The 22237-nt window shown below is 33.6% G+C and overlaps 3 protein-coding genes across 6 annotated transcripts; all 3 read left to right on the forward strand.

Annotated features, from left to right (window-relative positions):
• Window positions 3285-8442, forward strand: LOC18609502 (CRS2-associated factor 2, chloroplastic). The gene is made up of 6 exons (XM_007044639.2): window positions 3285-3930; window positions 4012-4139; window positions 4979-5204; window positions 5340-5467; window positions 6655-6799; window positions 7732-8442. Exons 1-6 carry the CDS (start codon window positions 3285-3287, stop codon window positions 8145-8147), a joined length of 1689 nt encoding a protein of 562 aa, XP_007044701.2. The 3' UTR covers window positions 8148-8442.
• On the forward strand, window positions 8776-14342 carry LOC18609503. 4 transcript variants are annotated; one of them, XM_018116462.1, is made up of 9 exons: window positions 8776-9149; window positions 9841-10192; window positions 10800-10833; window positions 10958-11185; window positions 11673-11762; window positions 12476-12541; window positions 12631-12722; window positions 12850-12897; window positions 13897-14342. In XM_018116462.1, exons 2-9 carry the CDS (start codon window positions 9870-9872, stop codon window positions 14012-14014), a joined length of 999 nt encoding a protein of 332 aa, XP_017971951.1. In that variant the 5' UTR covers window positions 8776-9149; window positions 9841-9869; the 3' UTR covers window positions 14015-14342. The 4 variants fall into 4 exon arrangements, with proteins under 4 accessions (XP_017971951.1, XP_007044703.2, XP_007044702.2 ...); XM_007044641.2 differs by having other exon boundaries at window positions 8777-9180; XM_007044640.2 differs by having other exon boundaries at window positions 8777-9031.
• On the forward strand, window positions 17897-21534 carry LOC18609504 (ATP-citrate synthase alpha chain protein 1). The gene is made up of 13 exons (XM_007044642.2): window positions 17897-18001; window positions 18112-18224; window positions 18475-18651; window positions 18746-18907; window positions 19008-19088; window positions 19331-19382; window positions 19470-19584; window positions 19681-19762; window positions 20106-20201; window positions 20312-20413; window positions 20669-20785; window positions 20869-20985; window positions 21148-21534. Exons 2-13 carry the CDS (start codon window positions 18126-18128, stop codon window positions 21217-21219), a joined length of 1272 nt encoding a protein of 423 aa, XP_007044704.1. The 5' UTR covers window positions 17897-18001; window positions 18112-18125; the 3' UTR covers window positions 21220-21534.

Genomic DNA, 22237 nt, shown 5'->3' on the forward strand with positions numbered 1-22237 from the left:
AAATTATAATTATTCTCAATAATTAAAAAAATTTTATAATCTAATTTAATTAAAGAATAATAAAAATAGTTTTTATTAAACGTTTATCAACTTAAAAAAAATAAAAAAAGACACATAATAATGAAAAAAATATTAAAAGAAGGAAACAAATTATTTAGGATTCTTTCATTAACAATTAGAAAAAACTCATAACTTTGAAGTGAAAAAATCCAAAAAAATTAAGTCATAATATTTTATTTAACATAAGTAATTTTTTTATTGTTTTCTTTTTTTTTTTCTCTCATTGTTTCCCTTACTCTCGTTCTCTTCTCTCAAGTATCCTCTTGGATCATTCAAATCTGGAACTATAATAGAATTAGTGGGATTTACTCCAATGGTGGCTCCCAGCATCGATGATTGCTTGCCATAATAAAGATGTCTTCCCACAAGTGGTATGGGGTATTGGTGTTGTTTTTGAGATAGTAACGATTGGTACATGGAATCATTATTGCTTGAGGTCTGTTGGTTGGCTTGGTAGGAAGGTTCTTCAACCACTATGTTCCCTTTGCTAATGTTCATAATCAACTCTGTCACTTTAGCCAATTGCTCTTTCATCTCCTCTTGAACCTTCTCCATTTGGTCCATTCACATAGCATGTTCGTTTTTCATAATCTTGGTTTGTAACCGAGTATTATATGGGCGACGAGCAAGTGGTTTTGGTGGTTGAGCTATCTTGAGGATCTTTTTTACCATAAATATGAATTACGATGCTTTTCATGTTATTGTGCATATGTATACTCATAAAAAATCTTGGTTATGTAAATGCATATTATAAATATATTTTGGATATTTGCCACACAATGATAAATAATGAAGGGAGACTTTCTTTTGTCATATGTCACATAGCAAATATCCCTATGTGATGGATGCATGATGCAAGTGCATGATTGTAAAAAGATAAAAATTACATAAGTTAACACAAAACAACATATTATACCAAAATCATATGTACCTATCTTTGGGTGTTTTCTATGTGACATGGAAGGAGGGCTTTACTTAAGGTTGACTCCATAAGGTTTAGTATATGCTAAGTTTAGATTAGACACAAAGCTAAAAGTTCTTAAATTGTTTTTATTGTCATCCACTATAGAACAGTAAGGCACCCCAATCCTCACCTATTATAGGCTACCAACGAAAAATGTTTAATTTGAGTGGAAGTATTTCAAGTGCTTATACAAAGATTATCAAATTATGAGAGCAGTGTACTCTACTTCATCTTAAAACGGACAAAGCTTGGGTTGAAGGCTTATACATGCAAGTATAACGTGTAAAAAAACAAATTATGTATAAGGAATGTGAACAAAATAATAAGAAAAATAAATTTAAACTATCATGAATTAAGTCTTAAAACAAAAAATAATTAGTTATAGGCTCGACTCTTGAATTCCCTGGTGGAGTTGCCAAGTTGTTATAGTGTGAGTCCTAAAACTTAACAGTTTGACTTAGAGAAGAGTCATCATCAATCTTTTTTATTTAGATGCGATTGACCGCTTACGTGAATTTATTTTTCCTAATAAGGTCCTAAGCTTGACTTAAGTTCATTAAAAAGAATAGATTTTTGCCTACAAGACAGATTTAGATTTGAGACTACAGTTACGTGTAAAGAAAATATTAGTACCCTCACAACGTCCATTTAATTGTACCTATTAAATACTTGTTATCTTTTAGCCTTATTAAATTCAATATTTAATTTTTTTTTATTTTCTCAAAATAAACAAAAAATCTTTGATATTGAAATATTTCTTGAAAACTCCAATACTTATGATAAAATTTAAGAAAAGTCTATCACATAAAATATTTCATAAAGCTATCACTTATAGCCTTTTTGAAATTCCATCGTTAGAGAATCTTTATTTATTTATATTTTTATCAAATTTACACAAAAATATTAGTATTGTAGTTCGACTATTATTTCATGTGAGTAATAATTATTTAAAAATAAACCTCTTCTTGTAAAAATAATTTATGAGATTATCTCCAACACTTATAGCAAGGTCTGGGTCAAGGGACAGGCTACAATCGAATTCACCAAAATTTTACATTTTTTTGGAGCCTTAAACGTAGTTTTGCTTTTGGTATAAAAACTTTCCTTCTCTTCCTTTTTTTTTTTTTTTTTTTTCTATTTTAACTTCTTCACTTTCTCTAAGTGAGAGTTTTTCTCTAAAAGACAATTTCACTCTCTGATTTTTTTTTAAAATAATTTAGAGACTTATTTAAATATTATGCATACTATAAAGAAGTGTAACTTTTTTTCAATATATTTTATATAATCTATACTTACCCTCTTCAAAAATTAATATCTTAATGTTGAAAATTCAATTTCTAACCAATTAGATGTCCTATTAAATACATTTAGTTCTTTAGATGAACTTATCTTATAAGGGGGTTTTTTGAAAGGCAGTTTTTTTAGCATTAGCGATAATATGCTATTCATAGTCTAAAACTAATATTTGATAATAGACGTAAGAAAAAGCACAAGCATTATTATATTATAGAGTCTTTTTATCTTTTTATTATTTAATTTTTTGTTATTCCAAAGTAATATTTTTTTATTCGAACATTGGAATATGTAAAAATGTTAATTCTATTTCATAAATTAAACTACATTATAATTATTTTTATCTTATTTTATTTTCATGACATAATTAATTTATTTTTGGTCTATTTTATTTTGTGAAATAAACATGCCATTAATAATTTAGTGTATAAAATTTGAAAACTTAAAAATTTATCTTAAAAAACATGCAAGTGTATTAAATTTACATTTTAATAAATAAAAGTAATTTCAAAAATTAACGTTGCATTTTTAATAAAATATTTATAAATTAAATACTACAATATTATCTTTTCAAAATTTTAATTAACATTTTATCATATAAATATATATACTTAACACTCTAATTTTTTTCTAATAATTTAATACTAACAATTACTTTCATAACAATCCCATTTCAATAAAATGGGAGTAAATCCTTCACTTACATATTTACGGCGAAGGGAAACAGTAACAGCACAAAACAGCGAAACGGCGCCAAATTAAACAGGCGTATGAAACGTGGTCGTTTGGTGGGCTCCAGTAAAAATGAAAAAAATATCATGCAGGTTTTTGGCTCTCTCACAGTCTCACTCTCCTTCCTCCACTTTGAAACCGAAGAACCAGAAGGGATTATCCATCCGCTCTCTTGAATTGCGAATTGTAAGCCACTGAGACTGAAACAAACCAATCCAAATTCAACATTTTCTCAATGCCAATTCTAGCCTCGCTCCCAGGCCTCAACCTCTTCTCTTCACTTCCATCAAACCCACCACAAAACGACGCCACTTCACCCACTCCTTCCCCCTCCCCTCCCTTCCCCATTCCCAAATACCCTCCCCCCCGCAAACGAAATCCCCAAAGGACCCTTCCCCAATCCAACCCCGCCATCTCCCTCCCTCACCGCCGTTCCAACTACCGCAAGCCAGTCAAAAAGGGAGTCATCTCATCGGACGGTGATCGATGCGTCGTCATCGGCGAAAACGGCGTATCCTATCAGCTCCCTGGCGCTCCTTTCGAATTCCAGTTCAGTTACTCCGAGACGCCGAAGGCCGAACCGATAGCCATTCGAGAGCCGGCTTTTTTGCCGTTCGCGCCGCCGACAATGCCGCGGCCTTGGACAGGCAAGGCTCCGTTGATAAAGTCGAAGAAGAAGATTCCTCTTTTTGATTCGTTTAACCCTCCTCCTCCCGATAAAAAGGGCGTGAAATACGTGGAAATGCCAGGGCCGTTTCCATACGGCAAATATCCGAAGGAAGGGAAAACGAGAGAGGAGATATTGGGAGAGTCGTTGAAGAAATGGGAGATTAAGATGCTTGTTAAACCTCTATTATCCGATAATCGTCAAGTTAACCTCGGTGAGTTTTTGAATTAGAGTGTTAAAAAGTTGTTTTAATCAAGGGATTAATATTTAATCAATTTGGATTTGGTGGTCTTAGGGAGGGATGGATTGACGCATAACATGTTGGACTTGATACACACGCATTGGAAACGGCGTCGTGTTTGCAAAATTAAGTGCAAAGGAGTTCCCACCGTGGACATGGATAATGTTTGTCGCCATATTGAGGTACTTTTGTTTTAATGCTCTTTTGCTTTGAACCTTTTGAATTGTTTATGTTCCTGCAGAATTGTGTTTTGCTAACAATGTAGCTTCGCCTTTGGGTTTATATTTACGGTCGGCTTAATTTTGGTAATATGATGGGAACTAAGCCGGTTTTCATCTGTCGCTGTATTATTGTTGGAGGAAAATTTTCTTCTGCAATTACTCAGGTGCCATGTCTGGTGGTTTCTTTGTATAATCTATATAGACAATTTATGCGTAGTACAGTATTGCTTTGTTTTTGCGTAGCACAGCAGTAGTAATATTTTAGCATTATGAAGTAGTAATAAGTTTTTATTCTTTTTCTTCTTCAATCTCAAATCATTTTCCTTCAGGTTGTGAATTGGGTGGAGATATTATTTCTTGCAAACTTGTTTAGAAAACATTAGTTGCTTATAGTGCAAGGCCCCTTATGAATTGGTTTGAAAGTTGAATTTATCTCCTTTTCTGTGATTTTAGAGGATACATTCCCCATGCTCTCTCCTTTGAGAATCTAGATACAAGATGTTTTCACTAATTTGTGCTGTGAAAAGAGAAAGCATGTTCTGGTAACCAATTAAAATGGTTACTGTTTCTCTTTCTATCCTTGATTTGGTATCTACTTCAACAAAATTCTTCTGGAAGTAAGCTGGCATCCAATGTTTGTATATGACCATAATTTTTAAGTGCAATATTTTTTTAACCCCTTGTGTCCTCTTTTCCCAAAAAATATCTAGGCTTTATGTATTTTGAATGGACATGTCTTACTCAAGAAAATAGGCAAACCTCTTATTTCTTTTTTTTCTCAAGTATATTCTTAATGTCAGGAAAAAACTGGGGGAAAAATCATTCATCGAGTTGGTGGTGTTGTTTATCTTTTCCGGGGCCGAAACTATAACTACCGTACTCGTCCACAGTACCCAGTGATGCTTTGGAAACCAGCTGCTCCAGTCTATCCAAAACTTATCCAAGAAGCTCCAGAAGGATTGACAAAAGCTGAAACTGATGTGTTGCGGAAGAAAGGGAAATCTCTTCTGCCTATATGTAAACTAGGTAAATCAACAATTACTCATTTTGGGATGCATTACTGGCAATCTTGTAGATTTATTAATTGGTTTTCATGGGGGGATTTTACTAGTATGCATTTGCCTCTTCCAGAAGTAATTATTATCTTTGTTTATGTTGCAGCAAAAAATGGTGTATATGCTTCCCTGGTGAAAGATGTTAGAGATGCTTTCGAAGGAAGTCCTTTGGTGAAGATTGACTGCAAAGGGATGCATGCAAGTGACTACAAGAAAATAGGGGCTAAGCTCAAGGTCTCTAAACATTTTTTTGCTATTCCTTAGGTCATACAGTGTTTCTTGATTTTAATGCCTAAATTGACTAGAAATTGTTAGAGACTCATCAAGGTTAATTAACCAAAATAATCTAATACAAAATGAAATATTCCAAGAATAATTAATCTGGCAGTAGTTTAACATTGGTGTCATGCAAACATGGCCCTTATCAGGGATCTTGAGTTGATCCTAGTAGATTTGACCTTGTCATAAAAGACTATATATAATGATAATGCTAGCTGAGGGACTGATAAAATGTTGATCTATATTCTATTACATCTTTGAATTAAATAATAAAGCTTAATTGAAGTATTTCATCTAGCTAGTATGAAAAGATGAATTTTGATGTTTGTCATTGGCTCTTTTTTATTCTTACAAGGATATTATCTTTGAAGCTGATTTGTATTAGTCCTGAATTAGGCAAGAACACAGCTTGGGGCTGGATATAAAGTTTTGTGGTTTATTCAACGGCATGCCTGAATGAGGGACCTGGTTTGCTAGTTGATGTAGTGTTCAATTGGTACAGATCCAGAGATCTGTTGGGAGAACTTGAGGGGATGACCATTCTCATAATTCTCCAGAGTTTCTTTAGGAAAACTTGAGGGGATGAGCATTCTCACAGTTTTCTGTTTCCCACACTTATGAAACCACAACTATTTACTTTCTTGCAGGATAGTTGAATCTCTGATTTCAGTGATGAATTAATTTCTCCTTGTAATGTTCTGATTGAATCTTCGGAACAGGTTGCTTAGGGGATGTGATTTATTGTTTTTTTTTTTTTTACCATATCTTTTGATGTAAGCCACAAAGCTTTTGAACTGGAAGTTTGCTTAAAAGGATTTAAGGCATTAAAGAGTTGAGATCTCTTATTTTGGTTGAATTTTACTGAATATATGCTCCTATAAGGCAGCCAGGCTAAAATTAGTGGAGCCCTCCTAGAGTATTTAGCTCAGGTGAAGCCAGTTTTGAGAGCCTTTGAGAATGTTCCTCTTATATCTGGTACTTTGTTGAGCACCAAATATACAGAGAAGATACAAGTCCAGATCTCCACAATAATATCTGTTATACTGTTTGTTGGTCATTTTACTAATTTCTTTATGAGTTGCCCTGGTAATTGTGGCTAGTCTCTTTGTCCTCTAACCTTTCTTCTTCTTCTTTTTCGGCAGGAATTGGCTCCTTGTGTGCTATTATCTTTTGATGATGAACAAATTTTGATGTGGAGGGGACAGGATTGGAAGTCAATGTACCCAGAAGCTCCTTCAACCTTACTTCCTTCTAAATCTGGCATTTCAAGTGGTTTAGATGATTCAGGTATGCATTAGAGAGAGTATTAGGATACATTTTTATTAGTTTTCTTTCAAAAGAATAATTTAGAGTGCAATTGGGAGTGCATAGTGTGGTGATAAAAACTTTTAATATTTGGTCCAGTAAGTTATCATACAATATATTTCTATATATTGTAAGATGGAGATGGTAAGGATTTTGACCCAGATAATTGTTGTGATTGTTACAAATTCCTAAGAGATTATATTGGTTACTTGGTGCTAGGATCAAGATATTCAGATGAAACTTTGTAATTGTGGCTTCTAGATAATGCTGAGGTGGGATATATCATAGGCTTACATGTAGGGCCTACCACAAACAGTGTCATGAATGGTAAATTTACAGTTGTAAAGAATGGTTGATGCCCATTATTCTTAGCTGTTTTAGCATTTATGTGTTTCAAACAAATTCAAGGAAGATTCTGTTGGCCATTATGTGTCAGGGAAGCATAACACTACTGGCATTCCAGTTAAGTAGACAGTTATTTGGGACAAAATTATCTAACCGGGCATTTTGTTTGGATTTTGGGTAAAGGCAACAAGTACAACCTACTAAGGAGGAAAATCTGTAATGATGCATATTAGATGTGGCAAGGACGGGGGTTTCCTTGAAAGTTTGCTGTCTACTGTCCTTGCTCCATATGTTGTCCATTTGTTTTTTTTTTTTCTTCCTTTTTCCCTTCATTTTCTTCTTCTTGAATTTTGAGATTGATGTAGACATAGTTAGCTTTTACCATGTGGAGAGGGTTAATAGTATTGTGTAGACAGGTGGTTCTCACTAGCGGCCACCATTTTTTCTAGTTTCCCTTAGTAATTTGCTTGATTGTGCAGTTTTGATCCATTGTGCTACAGCTTTTGAAATTTTTTGGTCAACAATACAGCTTTGTTGGTTTTTAATGAGGTTTATTTGGTGCACTGCAGCCAAGTCTTCTGACGATTGTCATACACCGGACATCAAAAATGGTATATCAAGCCCAAAAATGATGACCCTTTGGAATAATGCGATCGAGTCAAACAAGGCATTGTTGCTGGATGAGATTGCTCTTGGTCCTGATGCTCTTCTGGAGAAGGTGGAGGAATTCGAAGGCATTTCTCTAGTCACAGAGCATTCCTGTGAAGCATTAGTCTTGTCCAGTGAAGATGGTTCTGGTAGTTCCATGGCAGAGTCGGAAGCTGGTTCTTACAGTGAGGATTTTGGTGGTGAAAATGAGATTTACAGTGATGATGACATCATTAATGATGAATATTATGATGTTGAAGAGGTGGATTCATCTATCCCGCTAGGGTCATTACCTGTCGACAAGATAGCAGAAAGGCTTAGACGGGAATCAAAATGAAGGGTCATTCTGCTGGGCTGCAATTTCTCTAGTCACCTATTTATTTGTTTTCACCATCACAAGCTGGGTAGAATGAGATGTATGATTATGTTATATTGTTGTCTTCTTTTCTTGCTCTAAATGGCAATGGAAACGTCTGTGTCATCCTCTTCATCTTCTCGCAACCCGCCAAGCTTTTCATATTGTACAGCTGTAGCTTTAAATGTAACATGTACATACGTAAATATATGAATATTTGGGTCCTTAAATTCTTATAAATCGTAATATATTCTTTGAAGCATATATTTAACTTTTACTAGGTTTTCCATAATGAGAAAATGGACATATCCATGCAGAAATGTAGAATTGAAGGGAATGGCTGGCCTCCGCTTAGCACAAATTTCGTTTATCATTTTCTCCTGTGAAAAAAAAAAAAAAGAAGAAAAGGAAAATTTAGTATTCTTGGATATTTATATTATTATATCTACTAATAACAACTAAATTTTCTACTATTTATTTCTTGTGGCTGGTAGTTGCCCAGTTAGGAAACGTGTCATGTTTTTTAGATATCTTTGTAGTCGACAAGTCCTGGCTTTCACTCTCGTATTCAACTACCCTAAGCCTAACGAAAATTGATTGGTTTTTTCTTCTACAAATCGCCTCCTTTGTCCCCATCCCACCAAGTCCATCCCACCCTCCAAACAAACCCAACACCTGTTTTCTAAATGAAAAAACAGGGAAACTTCTGTTTAAAAATGTGTCCATCTTACTAACTGATGACCAAAAAGCCTTAAAGGCCAAGCCATTCTCTCTAGAGATTGAAGAAATCAGAGGGAAAGACAATAAAGTCCCCTGCCTACCTTGCTCTCTGCCCCGCCTCATTAACTAATTCCCTCGAGACAAAGGTAAACTGCACTGCACTTTGCTTTCGTGTGTTTTTTTTTTTCTTGCTATGAAAAGGAAAACTACGATACAAAGAAGAAGCAAAGCATATTCTGTTTTCAACGTGGAGTCTCCTGTTCAGTAAGATCCTCAGCATTCTTATTCGTTAACTGTGAGCGCCTTAAAACCCATCTTTCTTTTTCATCGATATCGACCCTTCTCTCTTCCATATTTTTGTCCCATTTTTAATGTGATCATATCTTTACGGGAAGAACCCATCTAAAGTAAGGAATCTCTGTTTTTTTTTTTTCGTTCTAAATTTATGTTTAGTCATGATGTTTGGTTATCCAGTATTCCTTCCTTTGCGTTTGCTTTCCGGTGTTTCCCTGAAAAATTCTATAAACATTAGCCCAATGACCATATATATGTGACTGACTTTGAGGATTCGGCTTCTTAATTCTTTTATTTCTTTTTAAATATATTCTTCTGATTTTTCCCCCCATTTTGATCCAATGGAAGAAGTGTTCTAACAATCAAATAGTACACCCCATTTTTTTAAAAGAAAAAGAACTTCTTTGTTATTTTTTCTTGTTGAATAAATTATTCTATTGGTCGCTGAAAATTAATTCTTTGCCTTCAGCTGTTTGGTTTTCAATTTTTATCTGATTTTAAGAATTACCCTTTCTGAACGTTTATGTTGGTAGTTAGTTAAGTTGAATTTTTGGGTAGAGAGACTTGCATTTGTCATCTGAACATTGTGCATTGGAATACAAAGAAGAAATTATGATAACCAGTGGAGCAAGTAGGAGTAATTTCTTGAGTTTCTTAACAGGATCCTCAACACATACCTGGCAGCCCGTCATGACTGCCGATACTGCCACCTTAAGTTACTGGTTGAACTGGAGGTTCTTACTCTGTGCACTATTCATCTTAACCTCTATGGTTGTGTCAGCAATTATAATTTGGAAATTTGAAGGTCGGAAGAGATCAGAACATCAGGAGAGAGAAAATCAGAAGGAAGCACCAGGGTTTTTATGCGAGAATGAAGCTTGGAATACATGTCTTAAATCCATTCACCCTGCTTGGCTGCTTAGTTTTAGAGTATTTGCTTTCATCATGCTTTTGGCATTGCTCATGGCCAATGTTGTCATTGATGGAGGTGGCATATTTTACTTTTATACACAGTGAGTGATATATCTCTGCAGCTTTCTTATTTATTTTATGTTTTTTACCATATATTTCAATAGAAAGTAAACTTGGTTGTATTTAAGGTGATTACTTGAATCATGCACTTGACATTGAACAGACTCTCCTACAACTTGATGATGGTTTGTCTGTGCATCATATCGTTCCCACTTTACATACTCTGCATTGCTTCTAGTTTTACCATTGTGGATGTGCGAGATGATATTTGTCTAAAAATGTTCCGACTTAGTTATTTTTAGGTTAGTTCCAAAAGCCATTGTGATTTCAGCATGCTTAAAATAACTAAATATGTAGTGCCTTATATTATAAGTAAGCATGGTTTTAACCTATGCATGATAATGCTATGTTTTTTCTATTTTTGTAAAGAGAGTTCTCCGTTAAGAGGTTAAAACAGCTTGAAATTAACTGCTTGATTGCATGAAAGTTTCAAGTTTCGTACATATGAGAAAGATTAAAAAAATAAGTAAAAAATAGTTTAAGGTGATTTATTGTTAATCAAGATGCTATCTTTGTGACCAGATTTCCAATGGTCTTAATGTTTGGTTTGTATTTTGTTATAACAGATTTGTTTGTTTTCCCTAACAGGTGGACATTTACTTTGGTCACAATCTACTTTGGGGTATGTCTCTTGTACGATTTTTGTCATCTTTTTTTTTTTTTTTGAAGTATGCTGCTCCCTCTGTTTCAAATTACTGGGATTGCCTTATGTCATAACTTGTTGATATTCTCAACCACAATTGTAGGTTGGATCTGCTATCTCCATATATGGATGTTGCAAACACTGGGGAAAGGTTGGTGGTGATAAGGCTGATCAGGTAAGTTCAGATTCTGAGCAAGGCACCTACATACCTCCCACTCTTGGGGAAACTGCAGATGCGAGCAACCAGTTGAAACATTTGGATACCCATGAAGCACCTTATCATCCTCCCAAAGCAGGTGCATGGATTTATGCCTTTCAAATTATTTATCAGGTAAGTTTTCTCCTAAAATCCGCTTCCATAGGTCAACTTCTACATTTTACTTATCTGACTCCTGCTCTCTGTTTTGTCTTCCACTGGTCATTACTTTGTTATTTTCTTTCTACTTCTGTTTCTTTAGCAAAATCTGGGATGTAACTAGTAAAATATATCTCGAAGAAAGAAAGATGACTATCAGTACTGGAACAGAAAGTCTTGTGAACTTTGTTCAAGGGAACATGAAGTAATTATTATATAGTGAAGTGAAGGAAGTATGTTTAAAAGCCTAGATGCATAGATGGGGCTATTATGGTGGGCCTATAGATTATGTGGCCTTGATTGTGCAGATCCTGGATGAATTGACTGTATGATTTCTGTTTTACCTTGAATGATGCTCTTCTGGGATTCTAGTGCTATCTGCTGTTGATTTTATCCTGATTATTTAGATCACACTATAACTGCCTTTGACCTGATTTTTTATTCTTTTGGTGCCTCCCAATAGACTTGTGCAGGTGCAGTAATGCTTACTGATTCTGTATTTTGGCTCATTCTTTTTCCATTCCTAACATCCAAAGATTACGGTCTGAATTTTGTAAGTATGAGGCTACAAAATTTATTCTCCTGGTTTTTCTTCTGTTTTTAGTTGGAATTGATTTTGCTGTATGTATGATCAAACCCCTGTGCTCTATTAACTGTGTTATCTATCTTATTTTCTTTTAAGTTGAAAAATATTTTGTAACACAGATTGTCTTAGCAGTGCATTGCATTTTGAAGTTTACCATTGTGCCTAAATTTCTTCACCACAATGCAGTGTAAACTTGGGAAGGTGATCAAAGAGCTTTGTGGCTAGTGCTGTCAACTTCTTAATCTCATTCATACTTTCTTCTTCTTTTGTGTGCATGTGTGCATGTGTGCATGGTGGGCTAGTAAACCAACACTGAAACTATGAACTGCAACCTTTATTTGTGTTCTAAATATGAGCACAGAAATCCATGAATGAAGCTTTTGTTTGTTGATTGTCTCAAACCCTTGTGAGAGTGTAACTTAAAATTTTGTCAAAATATTTGGTTAGATGTCATTATATTCTGCCACTTATGAGCAATTGCCATCACATGACTTATGTGGTAGTAGTGCCTCAATCTTTTTGTTTTACTATGAAGTAACTTGGGCTATAAAAGGTGGAAAGACTTTGCTGTGTTTTGACCTGTTGCCATTTGGATTATCATTTAAGACCAGTTGAATTGCTCCTCTGTTATTTATACGACATCTTTTATCTGGGATTTATGTCCACCCTTTCAACTGCAGCTGATTGTCTGTATGCACTCAATCAATGCTGTTTTCCTACTCGGTGACACAATTTTGAATTGCATGGTAAGTTTATTTTTTTGATAGTCCCAGTGGCATTTCATTTGCTGTACCTTCCCAAAAATTGCAGATATAAACTAATCTTTTCCTTGCAGCGGTTCCCTTTGTTCCGGTTTGCATATTTTGTTTTATGGACTGGCACATTTGTTGTTTTCCAATGGATCATCCATGCTTGTGTTAATCTTTGGTAAAGTTATATTTACATCTTACAGTTGTACCTACTAGTTCAAATATTTTGTTTTATTGCCTAGCTCTCTCTCTCTCTCTTTTTCAAAAGGCTTTATTCTCATATGGTGACACCTCTCTGTTTGCAGGTGGCCATATCCATTTCTTGACTTGTCATCCACATATGCTCCCTTATGGTACACTTTTAATCTTTTATGAGATATCTTTGTGGTTATGGTTTTTTAGGAAGAGCGCATACACACACACACACACACACACATACACACACATATTACAAAACTTTTGTTTTAGAAATTTAAGAAACCAATTGAAGGCAATTCTTTGAATGGCTGAATTAATGAACATTTAGAAATTTTGGGCCCTTGATATTTCCAAAAAGGATTTTAGTAGGCATCAGTTTGTTTCCGAAATTATTAGAAGTGAAAGGCTTTATTTGAGGCTTGTGTCATCCTAAAGTTATTTGCAGCCACCCTTTGTTGCTAACATATCACTGAAACCTAAAGCACATGCATTTTTAGTTCAGTGCTGCACAATGATTTAATACTTAAATATTATAATATTTACATGAAAATTCTATTTTTTTAGTAATAAAAATAATTCTGCTGTAAATAAGTAATAATAAATGATTTTTAGTATAAAACATATTGTATAGATAATTACTTACATTTATTAATGATTAAACTAAATTAAAGTTCATTTAGGTCCAGGAAGAGAAGCATTTAATGTATCTTTGGAAAGTTTATTCTTTTTTTATTTTGAGCATTGTGATATGTAACTAACTAATAATAATACCAACAAATGTGAAAAAGATCTTTTTATGAAAACAAATTTATAATCAAACTAATAGTTTAGATTAATTTGATTATATGCTTAACTTATATTAATAAGTAACGTGATGATCAAGTTTGTGAATCATGATAGTCAATATTTATTCAAATCAATATTTATTTTAGTAAGGATTTGGATTAATCTTAGAAAATAAATAAATAAAAATGAGTCAATATTATAATTTAATAAAAAGACAATTAATGAAAGACAAAATAATTAATTTAATAAATTATCAAAGATATATATATTTTAATTATTTTGATGTGTAGCCGGTAAGTTGTGGTGAAACTGATTAGCATGTGGTGCGGGTGCGCTTACCATCTGTGTTGCAAACATGGCCTGAACAGGTACCTGGGAGTAGGACTGATGCACGTTCCGTGCTATGGCATCTTTGCTTTAATAATTAAATTCAAAGACTTTTCATTGTCAAGGTCTGTCCCGGAGTGTTATCGAAAATGGAGGTAGAAGACAGATTGCTTTGCTGGTGTTGGGATTGGAATTGGGCCGCCACTACATTCTATCAGATAGCATGGCAGGAAGATCACTAAAATCAGGTGTCTTCTTTCTAATTATTGTTGAACCGGAATCTACAGAGTCCAGTCCAAGGTAGCTCAGTTAGATCAATATATGATTGAATTTGTATAGAAGCTATTTAGGACATGGTAGATATACAACATTCTTCACTTAAATTCCAACTGTCCACATTGCTCTACTTGCATAGTGTAAGTATATAATAATTGAAACACCCTAGACGTTACGACTTACTGATAATAAATAGTATATAATAAATTTAGAATGAGTTCATTTCTTTAATCTCTCTCCTGCCGCATGAGATACGTATGTTGTTCCGTCGGCACAGACGAGAAGGGTTCCATGAAATCAAATAAATAAGTCATAAAGATGTTATAATTAAGAAGGATGAAATTGAAAGTTACTGCTGACGGTGTTCGAGTAGTAAGCAAATAAATAGCCAGTGCGAGGCCTTAAATGCTACAAGAAAACACCGTCAGTAAACGTAAGTGCCCCAAAGAAATAAAAGACGCGCTGTACTTGGATTGGTCCCGTTGGAAATTGCCCCTGAAATTTAACTTTGGGATATTTTCAACACGTAAGGTTATGTTTGGTTGGTAAAATAGACAGAAACGAAATAGAATAATTATTATGTAAAAATAAAATGAGGTAGAAATAGAATAAAATAATTATTACTTTATTTAGTACGGTAAAGAAAATATGACAATAATAATTATTACGACTTATTGTAGTATTTGGTTGATAATAATAATTTTAAAATAAGAAAAGAATAGAAAATAAAAAGATAAAAATCTTTTTATTATTTATATGATTATTTATTTATATTAGATTTTTTAAAATATTAATAATCTATAATTTAATTAAAATATTAATAATTAATAATTTAAATATTAATATTTATTTACTTTAAATATTATTATGATTAATTTTTATTTTATTTTATTTATTTTTAAAATATTAAAATTTATAATTTATTTAAATATTAATAATTGATCTTAAATATTAATATTTTATTTATAATTTAATTATTTGATTTTAAAATATTAAATTTTATTTAATTTAAATATTATTATGATCAATTATTTATTTTATTTTAAAATTAAAATAATTTTAATATTCATTTTCGTTTTTATTATTTTTTGAATTTATTTTTAAATCATGAAATAACTAATATCATGGGAGAGGATGGTATTAGTTATTTCATAATTTTGAAAGATTTTGAAAAATAACTATTTTTATGAAATGACTATTACTTAAATGATTTTTTAACCAAATAAAAGAACCAAAATGTCTTAAAAATAAAAAAAAATAGCTTAGATATTCCTCTTACCAAACATGCTCTAACAGAAATGGCCCTCTTTGTCACCGCCCGAGCAAAGTGACAATGTGCCCTGATTGGTGACGTTGGCTAAATGGGTCTACGAAAACTATACCACCTAGGAAAAAAGGGCCTGCATCTGTTGCTAATATCTTAAATAAATATTCTTAACAAACGGAAACAAAGCGTATTTCATCCCAACCCAACCCAACCCAACTATATATGCTGAACATTGACTCGGCCATTTGAGGAATAGTAATACCAAAAACACTAGGGAGTACAAAAAAGACTTTTTGATCATATGTAATTCTCAACTCTCCAAACTTAGAAATACAGTCCGTTGAATGAAAGAAAGAAATTAAAGGGGCATGAAAACAAACAAAGGTCAATACTTTCTGCCCATGAAACCCAAAAATAATTTTCGAAAGCAAAGACTTTAAAATGTGCCATGCTGCACGGGGTTGGCAATGACTCGTGACTTGTGGTGTGTGCTATCTAAAGCCTCATTGAATATTTTGTTTATTTATGGCTCCGTGGAACGCAGGGTGTTTCTTTTCCGTTTCTTGGCAAAGATTTACCAAGCAACTTGCAAAACCAAGTCAACCAGAGAGAGAGCAGCTGCCCAGTGTTGACTGGGGGTTTTGGCTTCATCATGGGTTAAACAATACTCTTTTATCTTCATTCTTGACTAAGGGTTGGTGAGGTTCCAAATCCCATTTTTTTTTTTTAAAAAAATAAACAATAAAAGAACATGGCAGATTGATTGTTTTCAGCGATCATTTTGGTTGTCCGATCTGAAAATGAATTTGTTTTGGCTATTCTGTTTATAGCTAATTTTCTGTGCATGATGTTTGCATGCCCACATTTATATGACAGAAAGTGATATACATATTCCCTTCTCAATAAATTCTTCATTCCCTAACAAAAACAAAAATAAAATGGGATTTGAATCCAGGTCCTTGATAGAGTAAGCCATATGCCTCCAAGTAATGGGGTTTAAATTTAGAATAGACAAGTTCCTATAAATTTAAATTTAATCAACTTCGAAAAAGAATATATTTATTCAAGTAATAAGTAGAAATAACGAGTCAATTCATACAATTCATGATTTAATTATATTAAATACCAAATTGATTAGGTTTGACTATTTCGTTACTTGCACTAATTAATTTTGCCTTGTTTAATATTTGGCCAAGTGTCCTTTGTATCCAATCTTTTCTGGCCAAACCTATTCTTAGGGAATTAGGCAGCTCTCTATTGCGCAGTAAAAGGAAAGTTAATTAACCAACTTAGGCAGCTTGTCATCTCTACTACCTAAAGATGGTACTGCAACCAACTCATAATTCACAAGCCATGTATATATGTATATATATATGCAAGAAAGAAAAAGTCTACCAACGACATGTCCAATGTAATAATAATAATAATAATAATAATAATAATAATAAAAGGATATACATTTATACGATGAGAGTTTTCATAGTAAGCAATTGTTATTTATTTTTTTCTTTTCTTTTTGCCTCGGCCATAAGCAGTAGTTGATTTTTGTGCAATATTTGAGCATTAATTTAATACTAATTAAATATATATAGTTGGACTTTAGTCTAAACAAGTTAGAAATTCAAATTAAAGTTTATATAGAATAATGTTAATTTACATTGGTCAAAATGATAGCAGATCAACTTGGAGTTTTTATAGAAAAATGTCAAAAGCTAAGGGTACGTAAACAAGTATCTCTCTTCTTTTTTTTTTTTCCATAAATTTTTACTAATTAAACTTTTTTTGGAAGTTTGACTAATTTGACACATTCAATCCGTTTTACTATATTTATAATATTAAAATCAACATGTAAAATACTACTACTAAATAATAAAAAATAAAAAAAGATTTAAAGATTTTGAAAAATGAAAATAAAATTTTCAAGCACTAAACATGTAAAATGTGAATAACAACAATTTTGATAATGTGAGCAGCCAGTGTTTCAACCTAACTGTCCATCTAAAGTTCTTACATTTGGACTGGAGCAGCAGCCTCCTTGGCCTTGAGAAATGTCGTACTACAGAGAAATCAACGGTGATTAACTGCACTTGATCTTGTCCATTCAATCAGCCGGAGATCCACTGAATCTCATTCACCAAAAAACTTCCGAAACCAGTTTTTGGTTAGTTTATTACTTTTGTTGTTGTACCAGTTGAAGCGTTGGTCTGGAGCGGTTAGGTACCCGCATGTGTCCATCTCCAATAAGTTCCCGCGGATTAATTACTAATTTGGAAATGATCTGCTAAATGTTTTGAAATATTAATACTCCCAAAAAGTAATATTGTGAATAAATAGTCATAAATATATAATTTATTAGGTGTGAATATGATTTCTGAACAATTAAGACAAAATAGCATTACTTTCGATATTCTATATATTTTTCTCTTTTTTAGGAATCAAAGTTTGACAAATTATATAAGAAAAAAAACCCAAATTCACAGCTATAAATACGCCAAAGAAATATAAGGTGACATAACACATTTTCAAGTTTCATTGGTAGTAGCTCCAACCACCTCAGCCTGCCTCGTATTTGGACAACCATCCACTTCGCTGGTCTTTCAACGGTACTTATTTCCCATTTTTCTCCACATTTTTATTAGATTTTGTTTAGATCTGAATCAAGAAGGTTTCTCTAATTTGTTTCGAAAGTTTTGATTTGGATGCAATTTTCCAGATAAAGAAAAAAAAATGGCACGCAAGAAGATCAGAGAGTACGATTCCAAGAGATTGTTGAAGGAGCATTTCAAGAGGCTTTGCGGCAAAGAATTGCCAATCAAATCTGCGCAAGTCAGTTCAAATTTCTCCTTCTAGATCTCGATTTTCGGTTCAATGAGCATCAGCATTTCCCTGTCTGGATTTGGAATTTGTGGATCTACTTTTGTTTGCTTTAATTTGTCACTCCTTTTGTTTCTCTTTGTTTTATGAAAAAAAATCTTTCTAGATCGAAATATGAACATGAATTTAAGATGTTGATCCTCCATGATTCGTTGGTTAATGATTATTTCAATGATTTGTTTGGTCCCGTTGCTGATTTCAGGTTACGGAGTCGACTGATTTTAATGAGCTAGTAGAGAAGGAGCCATGGCTTTCGTCGCAGAAACTGGTTGTTAAACCTGACATGTTGTTCGGAAAGCGTGGAAAGAGTGGTTTGGTTGGCTTAAATCTGGATTTCGCTCAAGTTATTGCTTTTGTGAATGAGCGCCTTGGCAAAGAGGTTCACTTTCTATTTTTGTTCCTCTTTTACAGCCTTTATTTGACATTAATAAGGTTGAGAGTTCGGCGTTATGTTTACCTCTCACGACTTACAGGTAGAAATGGGTGGATGTAAAGGACCTGTTACAACATTCATCGTTGAACCTTTCATTCCTCACAATGAAGAGTTCTACCTTAACATTGTCTCTGACCGACTTGGTTGCAGCATTAGCTTCTCAGAGTGTGGAGGAATTGAAATTGAAGAGAACTGGGACAAGGTACTCTTAGATAACTAACACTCCTTGTCAGTTCACCTTTGTTTCTTGTGTTATCTTGCGTTATAGTTCCATAACTAAGATGGTGTTAAACTTTATATAGGTCAAGACCATATTTGTCCCAACCGGGTCATCTTTCACATCAGAAACTTGTGCTCCACTTGTTGCAACCCTTCCCTTGGAGGTAATATTTCCCAATAGTTAATTATTTCGTGACCTGTTTTTGCTTCTTAAATCTTGATTGTAGTTTCACTAGAATTTTTATGTCAGCAGTTTAATTAGAATTAGATTTTCCTTTTCATAACTTGAGCACATTCCTTCATCTTCCAACAGACAAGTTCATTTGATGGATTTGCCGAATACATCAGAAAATTAATATATATGCATACAATAATCTTTGTCACAATGTATGTTGTTTTATCATAGGTCAAAGGAGAAATTGAGGAGTTTGTCAAAGTGATTTTTGCTCTATTTCAAGGTTTGTCATGTATCTGTGTCGAATCTAAGATTATTCACATTAACTTTTGGAACTTGTCATTAACTTTTTCAAGTTTCAAAATGTCAGATCTTGACTTCACTTTCCTTGAGATGAACCCTTTCACTCTTGTTGATGGAAAGCCTTATCCTTTGGATATGAGAGGGGAGCTGGATGACACTGCCACTTTCAAGAACTTCAAGAAGTATATCCCCTTTTATTTAGTATCTGTTTTATTTATCTTTTCAATGCAATTTTAGTAGGGATGAACATCATCTGATGCCATTTTATTTTTCTACAGGTGGGGTAGTATTGAATTTCCAATGCCATTCGGAAGAGTAATGAGTGCAACTGAAAGATATATTCATGGGCTAGATGAGAAGGTATGCTAGATTTGATAAATGGTTGGCCTTGTATCCGAAATCTTCTTTTGACTAGATAATCACCCAGTTGCAGGGGAAACTTAAGCTGTATATGAGTTTTCTTTTATCATTTTTTTAAGAAGAAATATTGAGGCAGATAAGAGAATTTTTTTATTGGTCACCACATCATACATGTTGTCTTTAAGTACACCTGAATGTTCAATTCATTTTCCATGAATGGTTAACTATCCATTTTACAACCTAGGAACTCTTCTTGGATTAAAAAAGGGTAAACTACATTGCATTTCATTTACTAGCTTCATCCACAAATATGGTATTAACTTTAGAAAAAAAATTCTTGCAGACAAGTGCATCTTTGAAATTTACAGTGTTGAACCCTAAGGGACGCATTTGGACAATGGTAGCTGGAGGAGGCGCAAGTGTCATCTATGCTGATACAGTTGGTTCTCTTTTTTCCACTCTCAGGGTTTTCTTTATAGGACAAAAACCCTGTAATTTTGAGTCATGCTCTTTGAATTTACTTTTAAGTACAGTTTATTACCCTATCAGGTTGGAGATCTTGGCTTTGCATCTGAGCTTGGGAACTATGCAGAATATAGTGGAGCACCCAATGAAGAGGAAGTGTTGCAATATGCCAGAGTAGTAATTGATGTAAGGACTCTGGCTCTCAATTCTCATTAAAATGTTATTAGAGTAGAAGCCTTGGTATTGTACATGACCAACTAGTGCTGTCTTTAATTTTTGTTGAAGATCCTATGAAACATTTGCCAAGTAATTCCAGAGAGAAAAATAGCTGTGCATTAATAAGCATTATGGGCACAGTTTCAGTGCTCACTCACACACATTTTCAAACTGGTTTAAGTATTTGATTTAGGCAGTACAAATAATTTCATTATTCCTCTACAGTGTGCAACTGCAGACCCTGATGGTCACAAAAGGGCTCTTGTAATTGGTGGAGGAATAGCTAACTTTACTGATGTGGGTGCTACATTTAATGGCATAATTCGAGCCTTGAAGGAGAAGGTAAGCTCAACTATAGTGGCGTTTGCTTTACTTCTTGTCCTTGTTAATTTCTTATGAATAACTGGATATGCAAATATATATAGGAACCAAAGCTTAAAGCCGCGCAGATGCACATATATGTGAGGAGAGGAGGTCCAAATTACCAGAGGGGTCTTGCAAAAATGCGGGCACTTGGAGAGGAAATTGGTATCCCTATTGAGGTATATATTATAGAACTATATATAAACCACAACATGTAAATGATGATTACTCTAAATCTTAATACTGTATATTTAAATAAGAAACAATGAATCGAAGAAAATTGCTCCCCAAAACAAAATTTTGCTGATAGTTGTATTCCTGTTTTGGTGCTTTTCTCATAGGTTTATGGTCCTGAAGCAACAATGACCGGTATATGCCAGCAGGCAATCCAGTACATCACTGCAACTGCATAAGTTGTTTGGTTCTTGAGTTCAACCTCCGATTGTGTTACCTTTTCTAGTGGGACATGTTCATTAGGTTTCCATTTCAATTGTATTAGAAACCTCACAAAGTAATGTTAGATCATATCAATGAACCATCTACAATTGTTTGCTGAGAACGAACATGAGATCTCAGGTAGATGGCATTGTCAGCAATAAAGAGCTTCTTAGAATGTTCTACATCTCTGTCCCCTCACCTTAATTTTCTTAATGCCATTAACTTTCCATGAGCTTGATGTACATTTACCAATCTTATTGATGCTCACGGCATGCTTAGACCTGCCTTCACCTGACCGCTTTAATTGTCTAAAACATGCGTAGACATAGCTTATAAATACTGTCTTAACAGAAAATGAGCCTCTTGTCTTGTCTTTGAAGGAGTATTCTAGTATGGTTTGTTCGCACTTGGGATCAACTCTTCCAACATACTGTTAGACCTTGTTTGTTCTGATATCTACTTTCAGTTCTTGTTTATGTCCATTTTATTTCTTAATCTCTACTTTTTGCAATAGACCTTAGGGTTATTTAGTTTTTTTTTTTTTCTAGCGTATGCAACCCTTTCCTATTCATCTAATTCTGAGACTTGAATATTATCTTTTAAGCTCTGTCCCTTTGTGTAATAATAAAGTTATGTAATTAGAACCGATACGTTTTTCCTCAAAATCTGATGTTAATCACTTCTCCAGAAAAAAAGGGGGTTTATGCTTTTTTCTTTTTTACATCCCCATGTTAATTACGTCGGCTCTCAAAACAAAGGGACTAAATTAATCAATTTTAAAGTTAAGAGATTAAATTGACGAAAACTTTAAAAGTACAAGAATTTACTAGGTACTTGGACCAAAATTTGAAATGCAAACTGATTAAATTAGGCGAACATAAACTTTGGTGAGGCCTAACTTTCCTTATAAAAGAAGTAGGTTTTGGGCCTACAGGAGGCCCAACGTTTCACTTGTGTTCATATGCATGGTGTGATAGCAAGGCTAGCCAGTCA

Source organism: Theobroma cacao, chromosome 2 (assembly GCF_000208745.1).
Source record: "Theobroma cacao cultivar B97-61/B2 chromosome 2, Criollo_cocoa_genome_V2, whole genome shotgun sequence".
NCBI classification, from domain to species: Eukaryota; Viridiplantae; Streptophyta; class Magnoliopsida; order Malvales; family Malvaceae; genus Theobroma; species Theobroma cacao.

Excerpts from the sequence above, each read along its gene's own strand:
- LOC18609503 (XM_018116462.1), top strand. The coding sequence starts at position 9,870 with ATGACTGCCGATACTGCCACCTTAAGTTACTGGTTGAACTGGAGGTTC. Across the intron at positions 11,763-12,475 it reads AAGATTACGGTCTGAATTTT|CTGATTGTCTGTATGCACTC; the intron begins GTAAGTATGAGG and ends TTTCAACTGCAG. Across the intron at positions 12,898-13,896 it reads TCCACATATGCTCCCTTATG|GTACCTGGGAGTAGGACTGA; the intron begins GTACACTTTTAA and ends TGGCCTGAACAG.
- LOC18609502 (XM_007044639.2), top strand. The coding sequence starts at position 3,285 with ATGCCAATTCTAGCCTCGCTCCCAGGCCTCAACCTCTTCTCTTCACTT. Across the intron at positions 4,140-4,978 it reads ATGTTTGTCGCCATATTGAG|GAAAAAACTGGGGGAAAAAT; the intron begins GTACTTTTGTTT and ends TCTTAATGTCAG. Across the intron at positions 5,205-5,339 it reads TCTGCCTATATGTAAACTAG|CAAAAAATGGTGTATATGCT; the intron begins GTAAATCAACAA and ends TTTATGTTGCAG.
- LOC18609504 (XM_007044642.2), top strand. The coding sequence starts at position 18,126 with ATGGCACGCAAGAAGATCAGAGAGTACGATTCCAAGAGATTGTTGAAG. Across the intron at positions 19,383-19,469 it reads GATTTTTGCTCTATTTCAAG|ATCTTGACTTCACTTTCCTT; the intron begins GTTTGTCATGTA and ends TCAAAATGTCAG. Across the intron at positions 20,786-20,868 it reads TTCGAGCCTTGAAGGAGAAG|GAACCAAAGCTTAAAGCCGC; the intron begins GTAAGCTCAACT and ends AAATATATATAG.